This window comes from Ambystoma mexicanum, chromosome 13 (genome assembly GCF_040938575.1).
Source record: "Ambystoma mexicanum isolate Mex_15411 chromosome 13, UKY_AmexF1_1, whole genome shotgun sequence".
Taxonomy (NCBI): domain Eukaryota; kingdom Metazoa; phylum Chordata; class Amphibia; order Caudata; family Ambystomatidae; genus Ambystoma; species Ambystoma mexicanum.
This window is the reverse complement of record NC_090938.1, coordinates 767,662,070-767,675,970: the sequence shown is the minus strand read 5'-3', so window position 1 is coordinate 767,675,970 and position 13,901 is coordinate 767,662,070. Positions and strand designations below refer to the sequence as shown.

Below are 13,901 nucleotides of genomic sequence, written 5' to 3'. Positions count from 1 at the left end.
ATTGCTTGTGGTCTGGCTGGGGCTGGGCATAACGCATCTGTGGTTTCCATTTTCCGGTGGTTCCGGGTTGTGATCTCTAGGGCCTATGTGGCTTCTGGCCTGCCTGTGTCTGCGCACAATCAGGGGCGGTCTACCAGGGGTTTCGCGGCTTCCTGGCCCGATGTAAGGAGGGTTTTTCTCTGCAAGAGATTTGTATGGCTGCCGCCTTGACTGGTCTAGGCATTTTCATCAACCGCTATGGGTTGAGTTTCTCCCACTCGGGGGTTGGTTCCTTCGTGGTTGGAGTTTTTGTCTGTGGGGATGTGATTTAAGAGTTATTGTGGGTGTGTTTTGCTGCACTGTTTTTGGCTCTGTCTCATTGGGACCTTTTCCCCGTTGATGCTTTGGTATACCTCATGAAGTAAGTACTGGGACGAGGAAGAGTGGACGTGGAGGTAATGCTCTGATTACTTACCGGTAATCTTCATTACTCCTAGTCCTACTCTTCCTCGTCACAGTACTGACGACCCTCCTCACCCTCCCTGCGGGGAAGGTCCCATGCTCCGGCTTGGTAATATGAAACTGAGTGACATGGATGTGGGGGAGGAGTTATAGGGATTTAAAGAAATAGAAGAAGGTCCTGTGTCGGAGGCGGGTGCCTCATGAAGTAAGTACTGTGACGAGGAAGAGTAGGACTAGGAGTAATGAAGATTACCGGTAAGTAATCAGAGCATCTGTGTCCTTCACTGAAGTCCTGGTAAAAACAAACATTGGCAAAGCCAGCAGTTTTGGCTTGTGTACAAGTATTAGGCATTTGCCAAGCACTGCGGTTAGACGCTCAGGTACTCACACCACAAGTGACTTTGCTGACTCAAAACCCAAACTGTTGGCATTGCCAATGCGTGTTCCTTTTCAAATCAATTAGGATAAAATCAATGGAAGAAGATATTGGGCCGTTGTTTCCGGACCGGTAAACTATGAGTCCTGCAGGTGGGTGGTGTTATTCCCGCCAGGTGTTACCTGGCGGGAGTAACGCCACCCGCCTGCAGACGGAAATGGAAACACTGGCACCGTTAATTACGGTGCCAGTGTTTCCACACTCTCCATTCCCATGGAGTCCTATGGGATGGGAATGGGGAGTAACGGAATGGCCGCTCCGGAATTACAGGACCGCCGGGGCTGTAATGTCCCGGTAAGTCCGGCAAGTCTGGAGCCGGTAATTCATTCCAGGTCCGACGGCAACCTGCCGGTTTTTCCAGCATGGTTACCGCCGGACTTGGAATGAGGCCCATTGTGTGAGTACATGTACTCTATTGGTGAAAGTAAGATGCAAGCACTTAGACGTGGGACTTCAAAAATAAGTTATTGACAGTAGAATAAACATCTGCAAAAAAATCCTTATATTAAAAGAGGCTTTATATATTGTGGGATAGGGGATGCAGGTATAGGGCAACCTGAGGCTGAACAGGGCAGTTCCTGTATATGGGGGGCCCTCGCAGCCCTACTTTACGTGACACTAATGCAGGTTTTGGCTAATGGGTGGGCTGATATTCTGCTCACGTGTGCGGGCAACAAGAGGCCTGGAGTGTAGGAAAATGCATTATCCTGGACCATGTGCTTTGGTTGGATTGAGCCCGCTAGCTCAGGAGCCGAGATTGAAACCAGCTCCGGTGGTTCAACCGCGGCAGTTTGGTGGTGCTCAGGCACCTCAAACAGGAAGGTGACTCTGTGACTCATGTTCCTTTCCTATGACCGAGTGTCACTGCAGGGGCCTCATGCCGCCTCACCTACTGGTGACTCTCTGTGACTCATGTTCCTTTCCTATGACCGAGTGTCACTGCAGGGGACTCAAGCTGCCTCACCTACTGGTGACTCTCTGTGACTCATGTTGCTTTCCTATGACCGAGTGTCACTGCAGGGGACTCAAGCTGCCTCACCTGACAGTGACTCCTGAGATCCAGGAGGACTCATGGAGGGTTAGTTTGGGATTTGTAAATCACAAGTACTCACGTTCACAGGATTTCACGTATCTCCAATCTGAAAGTAAGAAGAAAATTAAGGGTTTGTGAAATCAGACAAAGCAGCGAGACATTGAAGTATGTTAAATATAATAAATTTATTACCATTAATGGAACTTACCCATTTCTGCAGGAAATGTTTCTGTAATAAAAGAAAAACAAGTGATGCATTAGATCACAAACGTTTTTACTGTAAAACATAACCCAGTACTCCCTGCCCTTCCCCTAATGCCTCCCCTCCAGCTCCCACCACTGCACCCCCACTCCCTGCCCTTCCCCTAATGCCTCCCCTCCACCTCCCACCACTGCACCCCCACTCCCTGCCCTTCCCCTAATGCCTCCTCTCCAGCACCCACCACTGCACCCACATTCCCTGCCCTTCCTCTAATGCCTCCCCTCCAGCTCACACCACTGCACCCCCACTCCCTGCCCTTCCCCTAATGCCTCCCCTCCAGCACCCACCACTGCACCCCCACTCCTTGCCCTTCCCCTAATGCCTCCCCTCCAGCTCCCACCACTGCACCCCCACTCCCTGCCCTTCCCCTAATGCCGCCTCTCCACCTCCCACCACTGCACCCCCACTCCCTGCCCTTCCCCTAATGCCTCCCCTCCAGCTCCCACCACTGCACCCCCACTCCCTGCCCTTCCCCTAATGCCTCCCCTCCACCTCCCACCACTGCACCCCCACTCCCTGCCCTTCCCCTAATGCCTCCTCTCCAGCACCCACCACTGCACCCACATTCCCTGCCCTTCCTCTAATGCCTCCCCTCCAGCTCACACCACTGCACCCCCACTCCCTGCCCTTCCCCTAATGCCTCCCCTCCAGCTCCCACCACTGCACCCCACTCCCTGCCCTTCCCCTAATGCCTCCCCTCCAGCTCCCACCACTGCACCCCCCTCCCTGCCCTTCCCCTAATGCCTCCCCTCCAGCTCCCACCACTGCACCCCCACTCCCTGCCCTTCCCCTAATGCCTCCCCTCCACCTCCCACCACTGCACCCCCACTCCTTGCCCTTCCCCTAATGCCTCCCCTCCACCTCCCACCACTGCACCCCCCCACTCCCTGCCCTTCCCCTAATGCCGCCCCTCCACCTCCCACCACTGCACCCCCCACTCCCTGCCCTTCCCCTAATGCCTCCCCTCCACCTCCCACCACTGCACCCCCACTCCCTGCCCTTCCCCTAATGCCTTCCCTCCAGCTCCCACCACTGCACGCCCCACTCCCTGCCCTTCCCCTAATGCCTTCCCTCCAGCTCCCACCACTGCACCCCCACTCCCTGCCCTTCCCCTAATGCCTCCCCTCCAGCTCCCACCACTGCACCCCCACTCCCTGCCCTTCCCCTAATGCCGCCCCTCCACCTCCCACCACTGCACCCCCACTCCCTGCCCTTCCCCTAATGCCTCCTCTCCAGCACCCACCACTGCACCCCCACTCCCTGCCCTTCCTCTAATGCCTGCCCTCCAGCTCACACCACTGGACCCCCACTTCCTGCCCTTCCCCTAATGTCTCCCCTCCAGCTCCCACCACTGCACCCCCACTCCCTGCCCTTCCCCTTATCCCTCCCCTCCAGCTCCCACAACTGCACCCCACGCCATGCCCTTCCTCTAATGCCTCCCCTCCAACTCCCACCACTGCACCCCCACTCCCTGCCCTTCCAATGCCTCCCCTCCAGCTCCCACCACTGCACCCCCACTCCCTGCCCTTCCCCTAATGCCACCCCTCTAGCTTCCACCACTGCACCCCCACTCCTTGCCCTTCCCCAATGCCTCCTCTCCAGGTCCCACCACTGCACCCCCACTCCCTGCCCCCAATGCCTCCCCTCTAGCTCCCACCACTGCACCTCCCACTCCCTGCCCTTACCCTAATGCCTCCCCTCCAGCTCCCACTATGCACCCCTACTCCCTACCCTTCCCCTAATGCCTCCCCCCAGCTCCCACCACTGCACCCCCACTCCCGGCCCTTCCCCTAATGCCTCCCCCCAACTCCCACCACTGTACCCCCACTCCCTGCCCTTCCCCCAACGCCTCCCCTCCAGGTCCCATCAATGCACCCCCGCTCCCTGCACTTCCCCTAATGCCTCCCCTCTAGCTCCCACCACTGCACCCCACTCCCTGCCCTTCCTCTAATGCCTCCCCTCCACCTCTTACCACTGCACCCCCACTCCCTGCACTTCCCCTAATGCCTCCCCTCCAGCTCCCACTATGCACCCCTACTCCCTACCCTTCCCCTAATGCCTCCCCCCAGCTCCCACCACTGCACCCCCACTCCCTACCCTTACCCTAATGTCTCCCCTCCAGCTCCTACCACTGCACCCCCACTCCCTGCCCTTGCCCTAATGCCTCACCTCCAGCTCCCACCACTGCACCCCCACTCCTTGCCTTTCCCCTAATGCCTCCCCTCCAACTCCCACTACTGCACCCCCACTCCCTGCCCCTCCCCTAATGCCTCCCCTCCAGCTCCCACCACTGCACTCCCACTCCCTGCCCTTCCCCTAAAGCCTCTGCTCCAGCTCCCGCCACAGCACCCCCACTCCCTGCCCTTCCCCTAATGCCTCCCCTCCCACTCCCTGCCCCTCCCCCAATGGCTTCCCTCCAGCTCCCACCACTGCACCCCCACTCCCTGCCTTTCTCCTAATGCCTCCCCTCTAGTTCCCACCACTGCACTCCCACTCCCTGCCCTTACCCTAATGCCTCCCCTCCAGCTCCCACCACTGCAACCCCACCCCCTGCCCTTTCCCTAATGCCTCCCCTCCAGCTCCCACCACTGCACCCCCACTCCCTGCCCTTCCCTAATGCCTCCCCTCCAGCTCCCGCCACTGCAACCCCCACTCCACGCCCTTCCCCTAATGCCTCCCCTCCAGCTCCCACAACTGCACCCCCACTCCCTGCCCTTCCCCTAATGCCTCCCCTCCCACCCCCTGCCCCTCCCCCAATGGCTTCCCTCCAGCTCCCACCACTGCACCCCTACTCCCTGCCTTTCTCCTAATGCCTCCCCTCCAGCTCCCACCACTGCACCCCACTTACCTGCCCTTCCCCTAATGCCTCCCCTCCAGCTCCCACCACTGCACTCCCACTTCCTGCCCTTACCCTAATGCCTCCCCTCCAGCTCCCACCACTGCACCCCCACTCCCTGCCCTTTCCCTAATGCCTCCCCTCCAGATCCCACCACTGCAACCCCCACTCCTTGCCTTTCCCCTAATGCCTCCCCTCCATCTCCCACCACTGCACTCCCACTCCCTGCCCTTCCCCTAATGCCTCCCCTCCAGCTCCCACCACTGCACCCCCACACCCTGTCCTTCCCCTAATGCCTTCCCTCCAGCTCCCACCACTGCACCCCCACTTCCTGCCCTTCCCCTAATGCCTCCCCACCAGCTCCCACCACTGCACCCCCACTCCCTGCCCTTCCCCTAATGCCTCCCCTCCAGCTCCCACCACTGCACCCCACCACCCTGTGTGTCCAATTGTCATGTGTTGACTTGTCCTCCCCGGCACCCCATAGGGCAGGTCACACACCCACAGATCTCACTCTTTCAGAGCTTAACATTCTCAGCACACAGTAAAGGACCAGGGAAAAGGGCATTAAGATCACAGATAATGCAGCCTCTTTATTGGATCAGGCAGATCATGCCACTATATCTGATAAAAGGACTGAAAGTACCGCGGGCAAATCGTTCCCATGAGAAAGGTGCGAACTACCAAAAGTTTGCACCTTTCTCATGCGAACACACATACATTCTCACGCACACACAACACACCCATAAACCCCCCCACCCACACCCTCAGCACACCCCCACCCACACCCCCAACATAAACAAACCCCACTTACCTGCATCTTCACGCTGGGTTCCTGCAGCGCGAGTTCCCTTTCACTTCCGTGATCGGGAACCGGCATTGCAGGGTCCTTTTCTTTCTTTTTTTGAAACAGGGGCTGAGGGCGTGTCACCCGCACCCCTGCTCACTATACCATGAAGTATAGTGAGTGGGGCGATGCGGGGGACACCCCCGCAGCCCCCGTTTTTATTTTTACAATGCTACCACCAAAGATTAGAACTTTTGGTGTTCGAACCTTTGGTGGTAGCATTTTTAGAACTTATGGTCAATGCGACCATTTATTTTCGGTCATTTCGTCCTAAACCGATAAAAGGACCTCCTATTTTGAACGCAATACTGGCTCAGTGTCCTTGCAAGCAATACTTAGGGGGGATTTCAAAGTGACCCTGAGGTATTGCATTACCCCCTACCTGTGCATCTCTCAAATCCGAAGGATTGAAATTGACTGCATTGGGAGAGTAACTTCATGCATTGGAACAAACGTACCCTATTACCCCAACACCACAAGCCCTAAAGGCGTCAATGCTAAGTTTCAGGCTCTAGCCGACTGGGAAGCTAAATTATTGTCTGAGCCGGTCCAAGTCCAGAAGTCTGGGAAGCCGATATGCCTGAGACATTGTTGGCCAGACTGTTGTGTCACGAGTACAGTATGACCTACTATTCAGAGGCCAAGGGGTCCCTGATGCAGCACTCTCAGGATATAAATAATGTCTTTATTGGCCTTTTGGGGTTCTCTAATCAGGAAACATGGTCTACTGAGGCTGTCTACTGAGGCGGTAAAGATGGATCTTCAGAATCAGCCCTATGGATAGATTCTGAGAGGCCGCCCTACTTTGGTGACCAGGACGACACTAATGTCTAGCCAAACTCTATCAAGGTAGTGTGACTGGGCAGTAAGGCCTAGACTTGGGAGAGTGTGGGTGGTGATGGGTTCAATTAAGCACACACAGAGCACTCTAATAACTCAAGTGAGGCAGAATGTATACACATGCACTCCTATTTATTAGGCCTTGAACCAACTCTTATCAATGATAATCACAGGGAAGCAAAACCACTAACCGTACACTATCAACATATGTACATGCGTCATTACGACCTCCAACACATGGTATAGGACGACAACAGCCCTTGCAGCCGTTCCTGCAGAACCGTTCAGGTTCCACTGCAGGAAGGGGAGGGTCCAAGCCACACATATTCTAGCGGATCTGTCTTTTCACCACAATACTTCTGACCGAAATAAAATCTCTTTTCATTTTTGCAACACATTTTTCTTAATGAAAGAAGTCTTTTGGCACGTCTCCTTTTAATATCAACAACCGTTTGGTTTATTTTTTCTGCATTATAATTTATTTTAAAGTTGTATTCCTCCCTTCTCTGAAGTAAAATGGTAAAAGACTGGTTAGCCTTTTATTGTCCCCTTCTAACTTCTCCCCCTCCCCTTCTTTAATGATTTGTGTCAGTCCTTCCGTTTATCCTTTTTTAGGAGTTATTTTGACTTAATCTGTTTTCACACCACTATATATTTTGCTAGATCTGATGAGTTTTATATACAACTCAACGACTGCTTTATCAGTGAAATGTATATGCATTTAGTTTTTTCATCCAGTCATGGATGACCGGTTAATTTCTTATAATCGACCCCTCAAAAAACATGTTTTTACCTCTCGGGAACCCCACCAATCAAATACTCATCCAATCAAACACTCATCCAATCAATCACCCATCCAATCATTGCTCATCCAATCAAACACTCATCCAATCAAACACTAATCCAATCATGGCTCATCCAATCAAACACTCATCCAATCATGGCTAACTGGCATGGACCTCAAAGAGTTATTGCCGAAGCTATCCCCAAGTGACAAAAATGCCCCGACGGCTTGGTGGCCACTAGCAGGACTGCACACAATCAAATCTTTCTGGCCAGCCTGGGGTTTCAGGCCTGCAGTAGTCCGCAGTTCTAGGCCACCTGGAAGTGGAAACGTACTCCTCTCTGACCGCCCCCCTCAACCCTCGCACCACACATATCATCGGCATCAAACAGTTTGACTGCATTTCCCCCAACCTTTCTAACGGCCCAAAACATCTTTAAAATAGCCTTTATTACATACAAGGCTGTGGTAACACAGCCACACCGGTACCTAGCCAAGGAACTGGTCAAATTAGGAAGCCAGAGCAATTCCAGATGCCACATCTTTGCAAGACTGGAAATAAATAAATGCCCACAAGCAAAAAAAACAGGAAGAGAAAGATCTCCCATTATGCGCCAGCACTGTGGCACACGACCCTAACCCACCTCCGCACAGCACCATTATGCCTGCAGTTTACAAAAAAACAAAAGACCTTACTATATAAGGAATTTCTCTAAACACTCGGTGCAGCAGGTAATAGCATTCAGGGGATGTGGCTCTCATTCTCACCTGGACTCAACCATTGTGACACTCTCCATTGCTTGCTATCTACCTGTGCCCGATACAAGTACAAGAATGCCAACATATTGGTTTTTCATTGAGCTGTGCATATTTACATGTATTTCAATTAAATAAGTGTGTTGCGATGATTGGAAAAGCCTTCCCGATCAGCATCACCTCTCGGGTGGGCCTGGACTCATATCTACCTTTTAATTCTGCGAGCAGCTGCTCATGGCGTCTGATTCTCAGCAGCATCGTCTCTATTCCAGGGGCATCTTCCTGGGGCTTCAGAGCCTTCACTTCACTGCACCTGAGAATTATAGAAAGATGCTGTATATGACCCTCGGCCTCCAGTGACAAGTAAGAGTAAAGGGGGTCTAAACGGTGAGATAAGGGGGAGGAAAAAGAGACCCCATTCCTAAAGATGGGAAGGGAAGGCTGTGAATCAACATGCAGGAAAGGGAGGGGAGGCACATCCCCCGTAAAACAGAGGGGTAGACAGCACCACACGTGCGATAAATGAGAAACAAGAGACCGGCAGGGGAGTGAGGAAGGGCAAAGGAGCCACTACTGGGAGGCACATTCTGAATGAGAGACCCCCGAGGAGCAGAGGGTGGGCTGGGGAATCTCTACATTCTGATACATTTTGAATAAGAGATCACTGGGTAGGACAGGGTGGGTTTGGGAATCTCTACATTTTGATACATTCTGAATGAGAAACCCCGAGGGAGGAGAGGATGGTGTGAGAAACCTGAAGGTGTCTCACTTATTAGTCCCCAGAGATCTGTCATCCAGGTGGCCAGGACACGGCCATCGCTATCGGATCCAGTTCCTGGTGCGGGAGGATCACATGGGTGAGGGGTCTTCGGGGAGTGGAAGTGGGACACTGAAGGGTGAGATGCGGTATCCCCTTCCTTATAACACCTTTTTCCCATCCTACTCTGTAGGATATCTATAAACTCAACCTCTCCCCTTTTTTGACACAAACACGTTATCACAGACCGATTACCATAAAAGACAACGGACTAACATCAGAGACGTATACCTGACATGTCCCAAACAAGGGTCAGGCAGAATCAGGCAATTGGCGATAACTACACACACCTGACTGCCTTTTCCCTTCCCCATGGGGATAAAAGGCGGAGCACAAGAACACACTCTGAGCAAGGCCAAGTGCATGAGGAAGCAGCGATTCCAGGACCCAGGTCAAAAGAAGGAGAAAGGTGGCGAGACCTGAAAGGACATCAAGGAGGGAGTAGCCCATGCACTTTTCAACCCAGACCCGCAAAGCCTCTGACAAAAGAAATATAAGGCAGGGAATCGCAGTTGGCGAATGGTGTGACGGATGTCAGTGGTATATGGAACACTCCCACACTGATTACCAGGGCGGGGAGATGAGGTTGCCATCGTGTTACCGTCCTTGACTACAGTGGCAAAAGAAACACCAACGAGTTCAGCAAAGCCGGTGAGTCGGAAGAACCTGATAAGGGGCCTGACTGTGTTAGGCTCAAAGTTGCAGTGGCAACATTAAGGAGATTAAAGGTACAAAGCTCATTTGTGATCGATTTGGTACCAGAGATAGAATGGCGCGGCGTCTCATGGGCACTCATTCAGAGGCCTCGGGCTGTTACCATCTGTCCTGAACAAAGACTGTGTTGAAAGTAAAAGATATAGAAACAACAAGTACCAGGAGGCCATAGGCAAGGCCGAAGTGAGGTGTCAAGGTGGTCATACAAGGGTCCAGCCAAATCCCTTGTACAATCGAAGGTCTTTGACACGTTGTTAAATGTTTAAGTATCCGAGGGAATTGTGAAACAGGCGTTTGTGCCCGACTGAGGGAAATGCTGTGGCAACCCGTGGGTGTGTGAAACCCGCACTTGTTATAGACACTAAGAGCGACCCAGCGAGACGTGATCGCCCTTCGGAAGTCTATGTGAGTGAACTTGGCAAGTGCTTTAGAAGGTCTGAGCACGGATGAGGGAGACCTAAACTAGCTGGATGTTTAAAAAGAGATTGAGACTCTCTGATACTACAAGTAAAGAGATTGTAATTGAAAATGCAGCAGATTGTGATGGCAAACGTGAACCCGACTGAGGGATGTCCACAGTGAGTGGTTGGTCTGAGCCCGACTCAGGGAGGCTAACGTTGTGAGAAGGATAGGAGTCCGGCTGAGGGGGATCCACGGGTGAAGAGTAATCGCCCGACGTAAAGAGAAATAGAAGGAACCTTTGTTTTGTCGTTTTGTGATACATCAAGCCCTCTGAAGCCAGGGACATTGCATGAAAGAGTCTTGGACACAGACGGTCCTGATATAAAAAGAAAAGGAACTGTAACGGTGTGCTGAAGAAGCCCAGGAGTGTGCTGCGCTCACGAGTCCCGTCTTGCCCCGTGCTAGAAAACGTGGGGAAGGGAGACCCCGGCAATAACATCCTGACATCATTTTGTGAACACTTCTTTCTTTCTTGTGAACATTATCCCACACATAGTTTGTAACATAGCAGTAAGGATTGGCAAAAGGTTTCTTGGTATAGGCCTTTTATATTTGCCTAGACTCCACTTGGACATATTATTATTATTTGATGGTCGTAGCTTGCACCCATCTTAGATTTAGGTTTAGATAAGGCGTATATCTCACCCATTTTACAGTTTAATAAACACCCTTGAACTGTGATCACTTGTGTCTGTCTTGCTTTGATACCAGGCCTTTCTTACAGTGGGCACAGGGATATCTACATGCTGATACATTCTGAATGAGAGACCCGCGGGGATGAGAGGGTGGGCACAGAGATCTCTACATTCTGATACATTCTGAATGAGAGACCCCCTGGGAGGAGTGGGTGGGCACAGAGATCTCTACATTCTGATAAATTCTGAATGAGAGACCCCTGCAGAGGAGAGGGTGGGCTCAGGGATCTCTACATGCTGATACATTCTGAATGAGAGACCCCCGGGGATGAGAGGGTGGGCACAGAGATCTCTACATTCTGATACATTCTGAATGAGAGACCCCCTGGGAGGAGTGGGTGGGCACAGAGATCTCTACATTCTGATAAATTCTGAATGAGAGACCCCTGCAGAGGAGAGGGTGGGCTCAGGAATCTCTACATGATACATTTTGAAGGAGAGACCCCCCAGGGAGGATAGGGTGGGCTCAGGAATCTCTACATTCTGATACATTTTGAAGGAGAGACCCCTGGGGGGGCTCAGGAATCTCTACATGATACATTTTGAAGGAGAGACCCCTGGGGGGGGGCTCAGGAATCTCTACATGATCCATTCTGAATGGGAGATGCCCGGGGAGGAGAGGGTGGTCTCGGGAATCTCTACATGATACCTTCTGAATGAGAGATGTCCAGGAGGAGAGGGAGGGCTCGGGGATATCTACATTCTGATAGAATTGGGGGGTAAAGGGAGGATTGCCCCCGTTTGTATTGCTTCACTTTCATATCTTTATGTTTAAATACTAATAGCGAGATTTGGGGGTTCAACTTTTTGGTAAATTAAGTGTAAGTTTATGAGGTTGAGATTTAGGTAGGTGATCATTTCAAGACGACTTTTACACAGGTGAGATTTTGGTAGGTGATTAAAAGACATAGATCACTTTTTGCCATATACTTTTCATTGTATTTGTTTACTGCCAATTTTTCACTGAGGTGGGGGCTGGTAGGGGAGAGGGTGGCGGGCTGGGGGGGACAGGCATATTAATGGGCCTCCACCCATCCTTTACAGAAAGAAGCAGTGAAAATCATATCAGTGATGAAAAATGCCCAGTAAAAACCCATAGAAATGTTGGGTGGAATTTAACTTCACAATTCCTGGGATGAGAGCGGTGCCTTTAAAGATCTCTCTCTCTTCCAAGTCATTCCCAGGAAAAAACTGCCAGGGACATTTTCATGGACACTAACAGGGAGAGCTAACTTCCCATTAACTATCTGAAGGGAAATGTTAGCGACAGGGAACGTCTTAAGGGGGCACTAGATAACTTAGTGGTCTGCAGAGGACTATTTGTTAGAACCTCTGGCCCAAAGAAAGTGCTGTCAATAACAGTGGCACTGGAAGTAGTGTCTCTGATTCCAGTGGTAGGGTGGCTGTGCACTATAATGGAATAGACATACTACGTATTGGAGGGAAATATCCCTCTCCCTGTCCCCTTTCTGGGGCTTGACCCTCCCACATTAAGCAAAGCTGAAGACATCTCTGGGATGTCTGCACAAAGGCAAGTCTCCCAGTGCCCAGAGGCCATGCTTTAGGCACTCTGCTCAGCAGGCTTTTTAGGACAGCTAGGCTGACCTCTGGAATGGTCAGTTTTTCTACAGTCCCAGCAGGTGCTAGGGAGTCTGGGAATTACTGAGGAACCACCACTCACCTTTGGGTTAGTGGTGCCATCCTTCTTTTTGGACCCAGCCACGAGGGGTTACCCACTTCTACTTTGAGGCCCTGTAAGAAGGGAGAATGTTGGCCGGCCTTACCTGTCCCCTGATCACTGTGGTGAACTCGGTGAGAGACCCACAAGTCAGCCATCTTTGCTAGTTCCCATGGATCAGTGATGATGGAATTAGCTAAGTGCTAATACAAGTCAGGGAAGCAAGCATACAGGGGGTATATATATTTTTAAATCACACATAGAAATGCTATATCTCCCAGAAGTTAAGATGGAGCCGGGGTCTGTAGTGTGTAATAAATGTGAGGAACAGAGGACAACCACTGGGATAAAAGTGAGTTCACATTGAGGGCACATCAGGGCAAGAGGAGACATACCTGCTCAAGACACTCTTCACATCCTAGAGAGAGAAAGAGAAAGAGGACAAGATAAATAGTCATCCCACATTGTTCTAAACGTTGATTTCCATTTTACAGAGAGCCTGAGCTGTGATTCAAGGAAAGAGTTAGGTTGATACATTATCTAGTCTAGGAATCAGTTGAGCCTTCTGGAAAGTTTCTGGTCAGACAATGCCAAGCTGCGGATCACAAAATCAGACACAGACCCACACCCTATCTGGTGATTCTGAGTAATGGAAGCAAAACGTCACCCAAAACCTTGAAGGTGACCTACAGTCCTCTCGCTTTAAAGCCATATCCTGGGGTTTCTAAACAGTTTCTTCTGAGCCGCTGGTTTGGTTGACACACTCTGCCAGCTTGGACATGGGTCCCTGTACTCAGTGCAGTGTGCGTTGCAGGTTCACAAGTGTGCATGTGTAGGAAGGTAGATGCTCAATGTGTGTGTGTGCATGTTTGTGTGTGTGTTTGCGTGTGTGTGGGTCATAGAGATGCACAAGGAGTCATGCTGTTTGTCCTGGTTTCTAATGGTTGCTGAAGTTCTAGAGAAGACACAAGGCTCCATCATGCCACATATCACCTTTATGTCGCCAACGTGGTGTCTGGGAAGCAGAGCAGTAGCCTGCAGCGAAAGCGCGGGGCATCCATAACTGGCGATCAAATGTTGGTTCCAGAGCCATAGCTACATTATTTGTGCTGGGAACTAGAGCCACTGGGAATGAAAGGTGGAGGTGGGGAGGGGGGCATCTGGCTCGGACACGTGGCCCAGAGCCGGACATTACTGGGGTATTTGAGGCTGCACTTACATGTAGTGACTTTGTCATACATACAAGGCATTAACTGCGATTAGATGGCATTACTGAGAGGTGCTGAGGTGGTACTTTGCA

The 13,901-nt window shown here is 51.6% G+C and overlaps 1 protein-coding gene across 1 annotated transcript in view; it reads right to left on the bottom strand.

The window, feature by feature from the left end:
- Positions 1 to 2,001: 2,001 nt before the first annotated feature.
- The window catches only part of LOC138520546 (E3 ubiquitin-protein ligase TRIM39-like), a 38,620-nt gene continuing 26,720 nt past the window's right edge, over positions 2,002 to 13,901 (bottom strand). Inside the window, exons 5-7 of the mRNA XM_069632889.1 lie at positions 12,997 to 13,019; positions 2,119 to 2,139; positions 2,002 to 2,016 (exon numbers count right to left, since the gene is read on the bottom strand). Of these exons, the coding sequence (XP_069488990.1) occupies positions 2,002 to 2,016; positions 2,119 to 2,139; positions 12,997 to 13,019 (59 nt within the window). The remainder of the gene's footprint in view (positions 2,017 to 2,118; positions 2,140 to 12,996; positions 13,020 to 13,901) is intronic.